The sequence below is a fragment of the Rhinatrema bivittatum genome, chromosome 1, assembly GCF_901001135.1.
Source record: "Rhinatrema bivittatum chromosome 1, aRhiBiv1.1, whole genome shotgun sequence".
NCBI lineage: Eukaryota > Metazoa > Chordata > Amphibia > Gymnophiona > Rhinatrematidae > Rhinatrema > Rhinatrema bivittatum.
In genome coordinates, this window is record NC_042615.1 from 681,971,506 (window position 1) to 681,987,028 (window position 15,523).

General features: G+C 47.8%; 1 protein-coding gene across 2 annotated transcripts in view; it reads left to right on the forward strand.

Moving 5' to 3' along the window:
• LOC115074737 (baculoviral IAP repeat-containing protein 1-like) overlaps nt 1-15,523 on the forward strand; it is a 104,162-nt gene that overhangs the window by 51,604 nt on the left and 37,035 nt on the right. For both annotated transcript variants that reach the window (XM_029574503.1, XM_029574510.1), the window contains exons 10-11: nt 2,197-4,329; nt 7,515-7,679. In XM_029574503.1, the coding sequence (XP_029430363.1) occupies nt 2,197-4,329; nt 7,515-7,679 (2,298 nt within the window). The remainder of the gene's footprint in view (nt 1-2,196; nt 4,330-7,514; nt 7,680-15,523) is intronic.

The following is a 15,523-nucleotide window of genomic DNA, read 5'->3' on the forward strand; positions in this document are numbered from 1 at the left end:
ACAGTTACATTATAACAAGGAAGCCTTAACTTGGAGTAGGAAAATTCACCTTATAACCCTTGCTCAGGAGCCTTCTTTAAAGCTATTGGTCATCATGCATACTCCTTTTTAAGCAGTCTAGTTAACCAATCACTAGAAACAGGACAATTTCCACATAATTTGAAAAAAACATCCATCTTACCCATTTTAAAATCAAAGACAAAAAGCACAACCGATCTTAATAACTACAGACCCATTGCCTCACTCACATCATTAGCTAAACTAATAGAATCGACAGTTCTACGCCAACTATCTGATTTTTTTATCCGAAAATAATATTCTTCACATCAATCAACATGGCTTCAGAAAGGGACATTCTACAGAAACACTTCTCCTATCCACCTTCGATACATTATTCCGGGCATTTGATTCATACACAGACTACATCATAGTATTCTTAGATATTTCAGCAGCGTTTGATACGGTTGATCACCATATCCTCATTTCAGGTTTACAAGCAATAGGCATTACTGGCACAGTACTAAATTGGTTTTCATCTTTTCTTACAGATCGCCCTCAGCAAGTCAATATCAATCACCAATCTTCTACCCACTACACAATTCCATCTGGCGTTCCCCAAGGATCATCATTATCCCCCATACTATTCAATATATATCTTCTTCCGCTTTGTCATATCCTATCCTCACTCAATTTACAATTTAAAATCTATGCAGACGATATTCAATTTCTCGTCCCCTACAAAACTTCCTGGTTTGATACTCTATCATTAGTCTCACTCTATCTATCTACTATCAATTCTTGGCTATCCCATAACCGTCTGAAACTTAACCCATCAAAAACCGAATTAGTACACTTAACATCTATCTCAAATACTTCCATAGGCCCTCCATCTCACTTTACTTTCAACGGCTCAACTATCCCAATAACTTGTCATGCCATAAATCTAGGTGTAACTATAAATACAGATCTATCCATGAAACAACAAATCTCCTCCCTAACAAAGAAATCATTTTACAAATTACAACTTTTGAAACGACTTCGCCCTCTTCTTTTCTATCATGATTTCAGAACTGTCCTTCAATCCCTTATCTTCTCTGGTTTAGACTATTGTAATGCACTCTACCTAGGTTTACCCGATTCATCAATTCACCCATTACAACTAGTCCAAAATAGTGCAGCTCGCTTATTATCTGGTACCCCTACTCGCAATCATATAACTCCTATTTTACAATCTTTTCACTGGCTACCCATAAAATACAGGATAAAGTACAAAATACTCTCAATCATTCACAGCTTAATCTACAATTCTTCCTCCACCTGGCTATGTACCTTACTTCGTATCTACAAACCGACTCGACATCTAAGATCACTTACTCAAAACCTCCTAGACATTCCATCCCCACGACAGGCCAGATTAGACATAACCAGAAAAAGAGCATTTTCAGTTGCAGGACCATCTCTTTGGAACTCTTTACCCAACCCTCTCCGTCTAATGTCAAACCCTTACCAATTCAAAAAAGCTCTGAAAACTTACTTTTTTCAACATGCATTTAATAACTCCTCTAAGCATACTGTCAACAAATCTGAAGTTCTCACCTCCTCAACCTCATCCACCTAACTCATTTTACCTCAATTTTCACTCAACCTTTTTTTCATTCCCTTCATTTTCTGGGATATATTTATCTGATAACTCACCACTTCTTTCCCCCCCCCCCTCGACTTTTTGCTCTCCTTTCTGTTTATCATGGCACGCTTCTATTATTATTATTATTGTTTCTTTTTAATTTAAGAATTTTTATTTTAAGCTAGTAACTACCTAGCTATTTAACTAAATTTATGTACTTTATTTAATTTAACTTGTATTTTATTTTTCATTTTATTTTAAACTATTGTAAACCGTTTTGATAAAATTTTATTTTAAAAAGCGGTATATAAATACCTTTAAATAAATAAATAAAATAAGAAGGGGTGAACGGAGCAATAAATATATAAAGTGCAATAAAATAGAATAAATACTATATACAGAGGAGGGGGCAAGGAGCCATATGTGTTTATTAAATATTTGCAACAGTTTAATTTGAACTTTCTGCTTCTGCTAAGATATGTTATAAATTATCACACTATTTACCTTATCCACATTTCATTATTTACTTTATCCCATGGGAACTTCTAATTTTTTTTTCCTTTTATTTGCAGCTATGGCTCTTAATGAACCTCGGTGGCATGAAGCGGCAAAGAACTTAAATATAGAGCTGACAAAAGCATACAATGATATTAAGTTCAGGAAAATATCTTCCTTTGGTGAATCTACACATGTAGCCATTGATTTGAAAACCCTCTATGGAGACGTTTCCATCGTCTCTAAGGACACCAGAGACCTGCCTCTGCAGCAGCTCACATTACCTGAAGTTCTTGCAAACCTGAGCTCCATCACTCTGATAGAAGGGGAGGCAGGCAGCGGAAAGACAGCGCTGCTCAGGAAGATTGCGATTCTGTGGGCCTCGGGATGCTGCCCCCTGCTGAGCAGATTCAGCCTTGTGTTTTATCTCTCCCTTAACTCCACAGAACGTGAGCAGGGTCTGGCCAACCTCATCTGTAAGCAGCTGGCAGGGCCCTCAGTACCGCTAACTGAAGTGACCCTGAAGGACATAATCCAGCAATTAAAGAATCGGGTCCTGTTCCTTTTGGATGACTTCAGTGAAATGGATTCAGTCCCCAGAGCCATAGAAGAACTGATGCAAAAGAATCACTTGAACAGACTGTGCCTGGTTATTGCAGTGCGCACTGACAGGAGTGGCCGAGTGCGTCAGTACGCAAAGACCATTCTAAACATAGGGGAATTCCCTTTCTACAGCACGATATACATCTTGAAAAAACTCTTTTCACACAATATATCCTTGGTGAGAAAATGTTTTCATGAGCAAGTACAAGCTAAATCTTTGCAGACTGCTCTGAAAACCCCTCTTTTCATGCATGCACACTGTGCATATTGGGTTCAGAACCCTGGCAATGACGTAATCAGTGACACAGCTATTTTTAAGACATATTTGCATTATAACACGCTGAAATTCCCAAAGGAAGGAGAGTGGGTAAAGGCGATGCTGTCCTCATGTGGAGAGCTTGCATTAAGAGGTCTGGTTGCATCCTGCTTTGATTTCACTGAGGAGCTCCTCGCTGAAGCTGGTGTCAATGGAGATAAAGCTCTCAGGCTGGGGCTGCTAAGCAAATTCACCACACAACGACTACACCCGGTCTATAGGTTCTTTCATCCCTTGTTCCAGGAATTCCTTGCAGGGAAGAGGATGAGTGAGCTCCTCGAGTCTGACCTGCAAGTAGATCAAGAACAAGGATTTCATTACCTGCAACAAATTAACACATTTGTGAAAGTTGTAGGGCAGTACTACTATTTTTTGATGTACGCCTGCATTTCTTCCAAGGCAACTCCTAAAATAATCTCGCACTTATTTAGCCTGATGAATAACAAGGAATCATTTGAATGCCAATCAAGAGGAAATGAATACTCAATACAGAATCCAGAACTGAAATTAGTGTTAGAGGTATTAATATATAATTTAACTTACCATAACACAGATTCTGTTCTTTCACAGATGATGAACCTATTACTGAACTTTGCCATTAAAGCAGCTAATGAAAGTAATTCTCTTGTTTCCTGTGCTCCCATAATCTTGCAGTTTCTTACAGGAAAAAACATTACTTTAAATGTAGGATTTGTAACTAATTATAAATGCAGCATACTCCAGTTTCTGGAAAAATACCCAGAAGGCCTGTCCATGCTGAGCAGTATAGAGATAGTTATAAACAGAAACACAAAACCTCTAAAATTAGACTTTTCTGTTCTGATAAATGGCTTTACTAATTTGGGAGTACCAGCTGTCGATCAGGATTATTCTTCAGCATTTCTGCTTCTTAATGACGTTGTGAAGAACGTAGAGAAGAAACAAGAAGAGATACACAACTTTTATTCATTCTTTCAAAATACTGGAGTTATTGACAGCTCAATCTTGTCTGCTCAGAGCCACAAGGTTCCAGTTTTGAAAATTACAGCCATTAGCGCAGGCCCACTTTCTGAAAGCGACTGCGTAAAGCTGCTGGCTCTGCTCTCAGTCTCTGAGCATGCTGCACTCCAGCTGAGCAGATGCAGCGGGTTTGTGGAAAGCCTCAGGCCCGCGATGGAGCAGTACAGGGATTCCTTCACAAAGTGCAGCCTAGATGATGTGGTATTAAGTGCACCAGAGCAGGAGCTGCTCCTCTCCATGTCCTCCGTGGAATCCCTGGAGATAAAGAATCTACAGGAAACTGCACTGCCAGGTACGCTGAATAATGCTGCTTAATTAGGTCTTGTCAGGTGAACAATACATCTCTCTTTGGAACTCTCTGGATCTAGATTGAAATGTTGCTAATGTTTCCTATGCATGCATACTTAGGACATTTTTCAAAGCTGGTCTTTTCAAGGCTGATATTATTATTCCATGTCATCCCATATGATGTTTGTAGTCTCGAGCATTGACAGAATTACCCTGAATATTGATGATCACCATAATGGCTCGATCTGATTCTGGCGTACTCCTATGTAAAGTATCATTTGTGATACATGAAAAGCATTCCAATAGGGTTTTTTGTGCTGCCCGCAAGTTTTTTCAGCTGTAAATAACTACTCTTTATGAACCCCTAGCTCCAGTACAGCATTCACAAAATTGTGTATGTAGTGATGAATATACTTTATTATATATTTTAAATTTTATACACTGTATACTGTAAATGTATTCTCTTTGTGGATGTTAAGCAACGAACCTGGATGCAGAAGGAAGGGATGGAGATAGTGCTTCGGTGAATGATGGGGGAGTGAAACTTGCATTTATAACATTATTTTTGGGATACTTTTTAAAATTCAAAAGGCAGTTGTTACTTCAGCCAAAGAGAATCAATTGTAACCACAGGTGTTGCCTATTTCTTCAATGATATCTACTGCAGTGGGTGGCTGCTTTATAATCTATTGTTATGAAATGTGTAGGAAAAATTCAGCAACCTGATTGACTGAGATGGTTCCACTTGGGGTGGAATGCTGGCAAAACATCACAGGCCAGCCCTAGTTTTGCCAATCTGCACCATGTTACCAAAGGTGCCTCTATGTGAGCCCTTATCCTCTTCTCTCTCACTAACTGCCTTTCACTCTGTCTCTTTCCCTCTTTACTCCCCATTGGTCCACATTTATTTTAGAACGTTGGACCTGGGCCACCGTAGAATTTCTAACTTTAAAATACTTTGAGGCTCTGACCTGCCCCAGAGTAAGGTTTTGCTATATTTTTTTTAAATTTAATCTGTCTTCAGAATCACGGAGCAGATGAAGGAAGCAGTAGGTTCAAACACTAGCAAGCATTTCGGTGCTGCTTTCTCTGCTGTGGGCAAGGCAGTGGAGTAAAACATACTTGCCAGCCCGCCGCAAAGAAGAATGTGGCTCAGAGCACTTGTAACCCATTCCTTCTTTCTCCCTTGAGAGGGAGCTGCAGTTTATATATCTCGGTTTAAAAGACTTGCATAACACACAAAATTAGGAAAATCTAGAGCCAATCCAGTGGCAGTACTGTACCTTGCCCATGCATAGCACCTGAATTAAATTCCAGGGTCAGGTCTTCCAGTCCCTGGGTGAACCGGGGCTAGGGATGCTGCAGAGGAAGGACTCACGCTCCCTGGGGAGAGGAAGTCCCAGGCTTTGCACATGGTGATACTTCATGGCTGAATTTAGGGGCCCACGAATGCAGGCTTCCAAAAGGAGCCTTGGTGCCTGCTGCGGTGACTGCACTACAATGAGTCGAGAGGGGATATAAAATAGGGGAAAATCTCTGGGTAGCAGTGCCAGATCCCAACCTCTGTTCCTATTGAACTGGAAGCCCAAAGGAGCAGGAGGAAACTCCCAGGCCCATCTCCCCCCCCCCCCCCCAAAAAAAAAAAATTAGCAAAAGCTTTGGTCTGAGGCAAGGCAGATCTACAGACTAAGCTGTTTTAAAAGTATTAAAAAGCAATTATCTCTTTTCTATGTAACCAACAGACCTGGGACCGGGGAAGGGTAAACAGCAGAGTAAAAAGAAGAGTTATTCCACTTTTCTTAAAGATAGACTCAAGGCAGATTACATAAAGTAACAAGTCACTGAGTAATGGATATACACAGCTATAATATACAGATATGAGGTAGCTTACAAGTAAAAAATAAATGAGGCGCATTAACTAGCATAGAAACACAGAACATGATGGCAGATAAAGACCATCCAGTCCATCCATCCACATCTCCTGCTCAGATTTATAATTTCTTCCTCTCCCTCAACGATCTTCTGTGCTTGTCCCATGTTTTCTTGAATTCTGATGCTCTCCTTGTCTCCACTACCTATACAGTGAGGCTGTTCCATGCATCCACCACCTTTTCTATCCTGAGAAATATTACTCCCGAGTCTACCCTGTTTCATTCTCATCCCATGACCTCTTCTTCCAGAGCCTCCTTTCCTTTGAAAGAGGCCTCCTCCTGTGCATTTATTCCTTGAAGGTATTTAAATTAATCTATCATCTCTCCCCTTTCCTTCCTTTATATATTTAGATCTTTAAGCCTGTCCCCATGTGTTTTCTGATGTACCTTGGACCATTTTATTAGCTACCCTATGGACCAACCCTATTCAGTTGATATTACTTTGAAGGTGCAGTCTCTAGCATTGTGCACATTACTCCAAATGAGGAGATATTACCTCCTTTTTCCTTGCCCTAAGCACCCAAATATCCTTCTGGCTTTTGCCATTGCCTTGTCTACCTTAAGATCATTAGATATGATCATCCCCAGATCCTGTTCTTGTTTTTGATTAAATATACTCGTGAATAACCAAAAGCACAAGCTTTTGAAGTGATCTGTCACATTTCACTATTAATTCTCTACAGTTTTTTTTACATGATTTAGGTGGATATTTTTCTTTTTTTTTTTTTAAGTAGTTTTTTTCATTGGGTAATGTGTTGACAGCATAAAGAATGACATGAGCCGATCTGTAGCATTCTGCACTGTGGGGTTTGGATCCTTGGTCCATCAGAGCTGGTGAGGTCCTGAGTATGTCATGGAGGTGATACAGTCAGGCCTGGAGATGGAGGGAAGATAGCTGCTGCTAGTGTAGTGAACCCTGTTTGCCAAAGAGTAGTGCTAAAGATGCACATTAGAGAAGGTGCCCTTTTAGCCAGGGAGGTCTGGACATGGTATGTGAAGGTGGAGATAGGAGTTAAACATGGTGAAGATAGAGAACAAAAAGATAAGAGGTCATCAATTCTAAATGAATTATCAATAGCTTATGGCCCTACTGCAATGCTGTTACCTGAGCAATTTTAGAAGCAACTAGGACCCAATACAATTTTTTCCCTCCATTAAATATCCATGGAATTTGTATCCTGGAAGAGGCTAAATCAGCCCCTTTGGTCCCTCACCATTAACTCCATCTTCTGACCGTCTTTCTTAAATTGCTTTGCAGAATACCTGCTTTCCAATTTGGACAAGTTCTTCTGCCTTAAAGAATTGTCAATACAGATTCAAAACTCAGACGTTTTTCAGCAAATTCCTGATGGTTTTAAAAATATCTGTACCATGGAGAAACTTGTAATCAATTATTATTTTGGAATTGACTCTTCACGATTAGGTAAGGCTTACTTTCATGACTTATTTTATATGTTATTCCAGAAGGCATTCCTCTGTATTTTTTAGCTTTAAATCTTAGTTACCAGACTCTAGACCAAGGGTGCTCAAACCAGTCCTACAGGCCCCCCCATCCAGTTGGGTTTTCAGGATATGCTTCATGAATGTGCATGAGATTTATTTGCAGTAGGACTGGTATAAGCACCCTTGCTCTAGACATGTTTTTCACTACTTCCTGACTGTTTATCCTGTTGCAGATTTTTATATTATTGGCAAAAAGACAAACCTTTCCCGACAATCCTTCCATTATATCAATCACAAAAATATTGAAAAGAACTGATCTTAAGATCGGTCACTAAGGCACCCCCTTTAGTAACACCACCCTTCTCAGAGTAAACTCCATTTACCACTACACTTTGTCACTTCCTGGTCAGCCAGTGTAAGTCCCATACTAAGGGCGCTCAATTTATTTAGAAGTCTCCTGTGCAAAACCGTGTCTAAGGCCTTGCTGAAATCTAAGTACACCACATCTAGCACTCTCCCTTGGATCAGTAGTGTACTTGGTTTTCAGTAAGGTCTGACACAGGTTGGTGATCTAATAATCTTATTTAGGAAATCACTCATTATCCCATGTTGATGTCATGATTAATCCAGTTTAATGCTGAAGGCTCTTTGGGTATTTGTTTGGTATTTATGCCTCCTAGAATGTTCTACATGAATTTTTCCTATTTGATAGAGTTTCTTTCATCATCTAGTATTAATGTGAATAATTTTTTTTTATTTTAGGTGATTTTAATTTGCATATGGATGAATTTCCATTATCCACATTCTATACTGAATTCTTGGAGATCACAAAATCCTTAGGATTTTTAGAACTAGTTAACCAAGTAACCCATCGCTTGTGCCACATGTTAGATCTGATTTTTACAGGTTCTGGTTTTGCCTCCAATGGATGTACTGATTTATTCAAACAAGTTCTTTGGTTCTATCATCTATTTATCAATGTGATTCTAAAATTTCCTAGACTGTATTACAGAGAATACCTTGGCCCCCTGAGCTTACAAAATGGAAAAGCAGAATATTAATAGCCTTGTTGCTATTTGGTATAATTTGTTACCTCAGTCATTGATTACAGTTGCCCCATTAAAAGAACTCTGTCCTAGCAGTAATGCGGGCATCCAGGACATCACTCTCTCACATCCACCCTTTACATTCCTCAATAATCACAGACAATGGGGGTTTGGGTTTAACAAGGCCGCAGCTTTAATAATAACCTGGAGGCCCGAGCCCCAATAACATTACAAAATCAACAGTAACAATCTTCCAGCCGTCCGCCACTCCTCTAGCAAGACGACTCTCCACCAGCCACTCAGCTTGCCTTTGGCCTCCTCACCAGATTCAGACTCCAACCACCTTCCAGCAAGGAGCCAACCCAGTGTGCCACCGCCGCCTTCTAGCAAGTAGCCAGGCCTGCCGAATGACTCCCACCGCCTTCTAGCAAGGAGTCCGCCGCCCAAGCGTTCCTCAGAAGTACATCACATTGAAATCGTCCCCTGAATCCAACATCTCATCAATATATAAACAGTGTACCGCCAGCATTGGCTCGGGCCATCCGCTGCGACAGCCATCACAATTCAAAATAACAGACAACAATAATAATAATGAGGGTGGGCGGGAGGGAAAACGGCCTCTGCCTCTTGGAGCAGCCGCGCCGCAGAGAAGGACTGTGCCGCGTTGCTCCGAGGCAGCCCCTACCCTAAATTCAAACACGGCTTGCTGGCCAATCAGGATTGGCCAGCATCGCCTCAGCTCCTCCTTCTGCCCCTAGCCTTACCTTACTGATAACCGCCTCACCTTCTCCTGACCCCGACCCCCCCCCCCCCCCCCTCCGCTGCCTGTCCCTCAGGTGACCCCTGCCTTCCTGGGCCCTTCCTCGTCCTGTGGCACCCTACCCCTAGGGACCTGCCCCTTCCCAAGCATGCCTGGGCCCGCATTACCTTGGCCTGCCAGTCATTTCGACTGTCAGGCCCTCCATAATGCGGGCATCCAGGACATCACTCTCTCACATCCACCCTTTACATTCCTCAATAATCACAGACAATGGGGGTTTGGGTTTAACAAGGCCGCAGCTTTAATAATAACCTGGAGGCCCGAGCCCCAATAACATTACAAAATCAACAGTAACAATCTTCCAGCCGTCCGCCACTCCTCTAGCAAGACGACTCTCCACCAGCCACTCAGCTTGCCTTTGGCCTCCTCACCAGATTCAGACTCCAACCACCTTCCAGCAAGGAGCCAACCCAGTGTGCCACCGCCGCCTTCTAGCAAGTAGCCAGGCCTGCCGAATGACTCCCGCCGCCTTCTAGCAAGGAGTCCGCCGCCCAAGCGTTCCTCAGAAGTACATCACATTGAAATCGTCCCCTGAATCCAACATCTCATCAATATATAAACAGTGTACCGCCAGCATTGGCTCGGGCCATCCGCCATAGACACAGACATGAGATGTCTGTGACCCCCAAAGATGCGGCCAAAACTACAAAGGGAAGAACTCCTCTAAGGCCTCCTGAATCGAATTAAGGAATAAGTCCATCCCGAGAAACGAAAGGTGTACACCGTCCTTTCCAAACAACCCAGTTACCGACCCCCAGGACCATTCATAACGAATGTGCCTGCCACCCAACCGTACCAACCAGGCCCCAATCTGCTGGTTGGCTTTGGATCTACTACGACGCCAAATCACCTTGTCCGATTCAGAAGGCCTTATCAAAATATCCGACCAACACACTACAACAGATGGTAACATCATAGAAATCATCATGAGATCCTTTCGGACCATACCGATGAACTGCCTGGCGGGCAGCTTACCCCAATCATTGCCCCCCAGATGAATTACCACCGCCCGCGGCAGTCCCAGCCGCTCGCGCGCCTCCCGCACGCACGGGATCAGCTCATCCCAAACCATGCCCCGCCGACCCAGCCAATGTACCTGAGCCCCCCTCTTGTGTAAGTCCAAGTGCGGCCCGTAAGGGCGGCCGCAAGCATGTCTGTGTGCCCAGTGGGTATAAGAATGTCCCACAATCCACGCTGCCTTCCCCGTTGTGACTGCACCTGGAAAGAAACAAGAGTTAATACGGTTCCCTACCGCCCCGAACCGGGGCGAACATACCCCTGAAAAGCATTAGATCGCCACCGCCCAATTCGCTGAATCACTGCCCCGGGTAAACCCGCCTGCGCCGCCGCGGTTGCTGCGCCGATCCGGAAAGAATGAGTCCCGAAACGGCCGACTACCAAACCCACGGACGACAATGCCTCTCGAAGAACCCTTTCGAACTGAAACCGCGTCAGCGGGCGAAGATCCGCATGAATCAAAAACGTACCCCACTCTGGGGGCCGCACCCGACAATACTGCGCGGCGTTGAACACTGGGCACGTACACAAACCAGGCACTGCCCGCAGCTCCACCAACATCCCCTTGCCAGCCTGATCGGTTTTGGATCTAGGGATGAAGATCCTCACTGACCGTGTAGTGACCCGCACATGTCGCGCCAATAAACCCAGACTGTCCGGGCTGGCCGCCGACCGCGCCACCAATTCGCTAATTCGAAAGGCCCCAAAAAAGGCAAACACGAAGGCCAACCTAAATAACAACGTCTCATACGACGAGAAACATATGCCCGCCAAAGCCTCCCACAACCTCAGCAAAATATCATGAGTGATCGGTAAACGCCTGTCCTCACGACGCCCCACCTCTCTAGCCCATCCCACCAAGACACGACGCACAATAAATCTGCCCGCTGGGAACCCCCATCCATGGGCCCTCATAAAAAAGGAGAACCCCGCTAATTGCTTGCCCACAGCCGCTTTCGTATAACCGGCCGCTCTAGCAAGCACGAGGAAACGAAGCAACAACATATCCGACACGGGACCTCCATGCCACCCCGCCGCAGACAGAAATGCCGCCACTTTCCGGGCACCCGCCACGTAACTTGACCATGTGGACGGGGCTAGTGAAGCCCGCAGCAGGTTCCAGGCCTGGGGAAACCGAACCTCCAGAGGGAAGATGGCACTGCAACTCCGCAGGGGTCCGCCTCGGGGGACAATACTTGAAACAACTCCCACTTGAAACGAGAAAGAGAATCAGCCACACCGTTAGCAACCCCCGGTACATGACGAGCCCAAATAGTCACGTTTAAAGTCATGCAGCACAAGATCAATTCCCGCAACAACTCTGACACCCTAGCACACTTGGCAGCCCTCTTATTAATGACTTCAACCACACCCATGTTGTCGCACCAGAAGACGACCCGTCTGCCCTGAAGCCGCGGGCCCCAAATATGCAGGGCTACCACGATCGGAAACAGCTCCAGGAAGGTGATATTCTTCGTGATCCCCGCGGTTATCCACCCCACCGGCCACTCGGCCGCACACCACGAACCTTGAAAGTAAGCCCCAAAGCCGAAAGCTCCCGCCGCGTCTGTAAACAAATCGAGGTCATGATTGGAAAGCGGATTATCCTGCCAAAGCATTGTCCCATTAAAGTCAACCAAGAACCGATCCCATATCCTCAAATCCTCCCTCATCAAGGCAGTAACCCGGACCCGATGATGGTGCCTCGCCACCCCCGCCATTGCCCTGGTCAAGCGCCGCAGAAAAGCCCTAGCCATAGGAATTACACGGCATGCGAAATTCAAACTTCCCACCAGTGACTGCAACTCGAAGAGCGTGAGCTTAGGCCGCTCCAACGCCCGGCTGACCAACTTCCGCAGCCGAACCACCTTCTCGCAGGGTAAACGCGAGACCATCGCTATCGAATCCACCTCGATCCCCAAAAACACCAGCCTGGTACACGGACCCTCCGTCTTACCGGCAGCCAACGGAATGCCAAACTCGCTAGCCACCCCCTGAAAGCAGTTCAACAAAGACAAACAATCCGCCGACCCTGCGACTCCCACAAACAGGAAGTCATCCAGGTAATGAACCACATTCCCTGACCCCGCCCGGCTGACCACCACCCAATGCAAGAAGGTACTAAACGCCTCGAAGTAAGCACATGCGATCGAACATCCCATGGGCATACATTTGTCAAAATAGAAAGAATTCCGAAAACGAAATCCCAACAGGTGAAAATCCCGCGGGTGAACCGGCAACAGCCGGAAAGCCGATTCGATATCGGTTTTTGCCAACAATGCACCCGGACCACAACGAATGATCACCCTCACTGCCGAATCGAAGGAAGCGTACCGTACCGCGCAAAGTGCCTTAGGGATACAGTCATTCACGGAGTCCCCCGCCGGGAAAGACAGATTGTGAATTAAGCGATACTTTCCAGGCTCCCTTTTCGGGATGACTGCCAGCGGGGACAACACCAACCCTCGGAACGGCGGCTCCGGGAATGGACCCGCAATCCGCCCCAAGACTATTTCCCCGCGCAGCTTTTCGTCCACTATCGCTACTAACCGGTTGATCGACGGACAATTCTCCCCACCCCCCCCAGGTATCCGCTCCCCGCACGGAATCCAAAAACCCTCCGAAAAACCCCTCTCCAACAAATCAGCTCCGTCCCGCATAGGGTAAGCCTGCAATCACTGACGCATGGGACCAAGCAGGACTGGAGAGGCCGCCATGCCCCAAACCTCACTTCCCCCCACCTTTGGCGCCGGAAATGCCAGCGGAGCCATCGCCTGGCCGCTTGACACACCGCGATGCGGGATGGGCGGCTCCACAAGTGGCACACGCATGTCGGAACTTGCAGTCTGTAAAGGAGCACACGGAGCGGTTAAACCGCCAGCAGACATCAGAGCCCCCTGCCCCCGCCTTGCCCGCCCCAAGAGCGGGAAACCCTTGGCGAAAGGGCCGTGTGAAGCCCGCGCCCGCAGACACTCCAGCTCCCGAACCGCCCCCGACCGCCTTAGAGGCCATTTGAGTCAACCACAAACTCACGTCTTGCTTGCCCCAGGTCATAAACCGATTTTCTTCCATGCGATCCCTAAAGCGCTCGTCATAATTGAGCCACGACCACCCATCATAGGTCTTGCTCGCAGCCAAAATCGCGTCAGCATAGGACAACATCGGACCATACTGTGACGGGTCACGATGCCCAATCACACTGGCCAGACGCAAAAAAGACCGAGTCCAATTATGACTATTCCGCGCCACCTTCACTTGAACTCCTGGAAAACGATCGCTCTTCCCGCGCTTCTTCTTATGCTTTCGCTTCCCGCGACGCCCCTCCAGCAATTGAAAAATATCAATAAATTTGCGGCGCCTAATCTTCCGCCGGAGCACTCTAGGAACCTCTTCCCATAACTCCGAAAAAGTAACAAGCGCCGGAGTACCACAAGAAGCCTCCCCGGGTTTGGCACCAGGCAACACCCCAGTCGCCGAATCAGAAGAGATGGACGAGGAAGAGGACGAAGAGGAAGAAGTCGACTCCGAGGAACTGTCCCGCTCCCTCCGCCGCTTGGACCTGGATTTTTTGTGAGCCGCCCCGCGGGCCTTACCTGCTGCCAAACCCGCGCCCCCTCTATCTTCCGTCCCGCTCCTAATCCCCTTGTCTGAGTCCCCCCGCGACCTTCCAGGCAGCACCCCAGAATCCGCCGCCACCTCCCTAACCCCGTCCCCAGGGAAAAGAAGGAACTCACCTTGAGGAAAATCACTGACTGCCGCCACTCCAAGCACCGCTGACCCCTCTGCCATCGCCCGCCGCTCTGCAACTGCAGCCTCATTCCTCCAGGCCTCATGCCGCGACGGACCGGGCCCGTCCCCGCCGTCCTCAGCCGAACCCATCTGTGAAGAACCAACAGCAGGCACAGGAGGAGGACCCACCTGCAAACCGACGGACCGTCTCCCCCCTCCCTCGCGAGGACCCCTTGCCACACTCGACCCCCTGTTCAGACCACGCGCCCCGCGTCCGGCCCTCACCCGCCCCGGGGTCCCCTTAGAGAGACTCCCTGCTGTGTCCCCCCCCAGCTGCACATAGCGGCCTAGAAGTCACCCGCTCGGGGTCCGCCAGCCACGGCGCAACTTGCCCCTCCCCCGAGATCTCCTCGGCCCCCCTGGCAGACAGTAACCGGCGGCCTGACTGCAGGAGCCCGCGAGCCACCGCACGCCGCTCGTGTCGCCACCCCGTAGGAGAGCGTCGAGACTCCCCCGACCACTCCCACCATGGCTCCCCGTCACTTGCCTCTTGCAAGTCTCCTGCCCCCCGCACCAGATCCACCCCGGACCATCCCGGCAGCAGCCCTGCACCACCCGATCCGTCTAAAGGAACCCCCCCGCAGGCCCTATCTCATCTTTCCAACTCCGCAGGGCCAGACCCTGCCCCCATCCCCGACCTGGCTGTGCCAATCCCGGCGCGCACAATACCCGCGCCGGCGTCCCAGCCAGCCGACCCTGCCCCCATCAGGCCGCACGGCCCTGATTCGCCGCCGGCCCCCGAAGGCGCGCCCAGCCTACCAACCCCCCTGCCTCTGCCGCCCCCCCTGGAGCGCGAACGCAAGCGGGACGCTCGCCCGGCTCGCCTCCTACCCGGCCCCGCCTCCACCTCGATCAGCCGAAGCCCCTCTGGCCCCCCACGGCCTCCGTCCTCCTCACCAGCCACGCCTCCCTCGCTCGCCGCAGCCCGCCCATCGCCATCTGCACCGCCCCATGCATCCCCGCTCACCCGCTCCTCCGCCGACCGAACGGGCTCCCGGCCGGGCGAGATGCCGCCCTCCTCCGAATCTCCGGGGACGCAAGCCGCCTCTTCCGAGGCCATCTCCGGACGTGCAGCAGCTGCCTCGCGCCGCAATCAGCGACAGCCCGCCTCTGCTCCTCGCCCTTCACCGCAGGTACCTCGCCGCCGCCGAG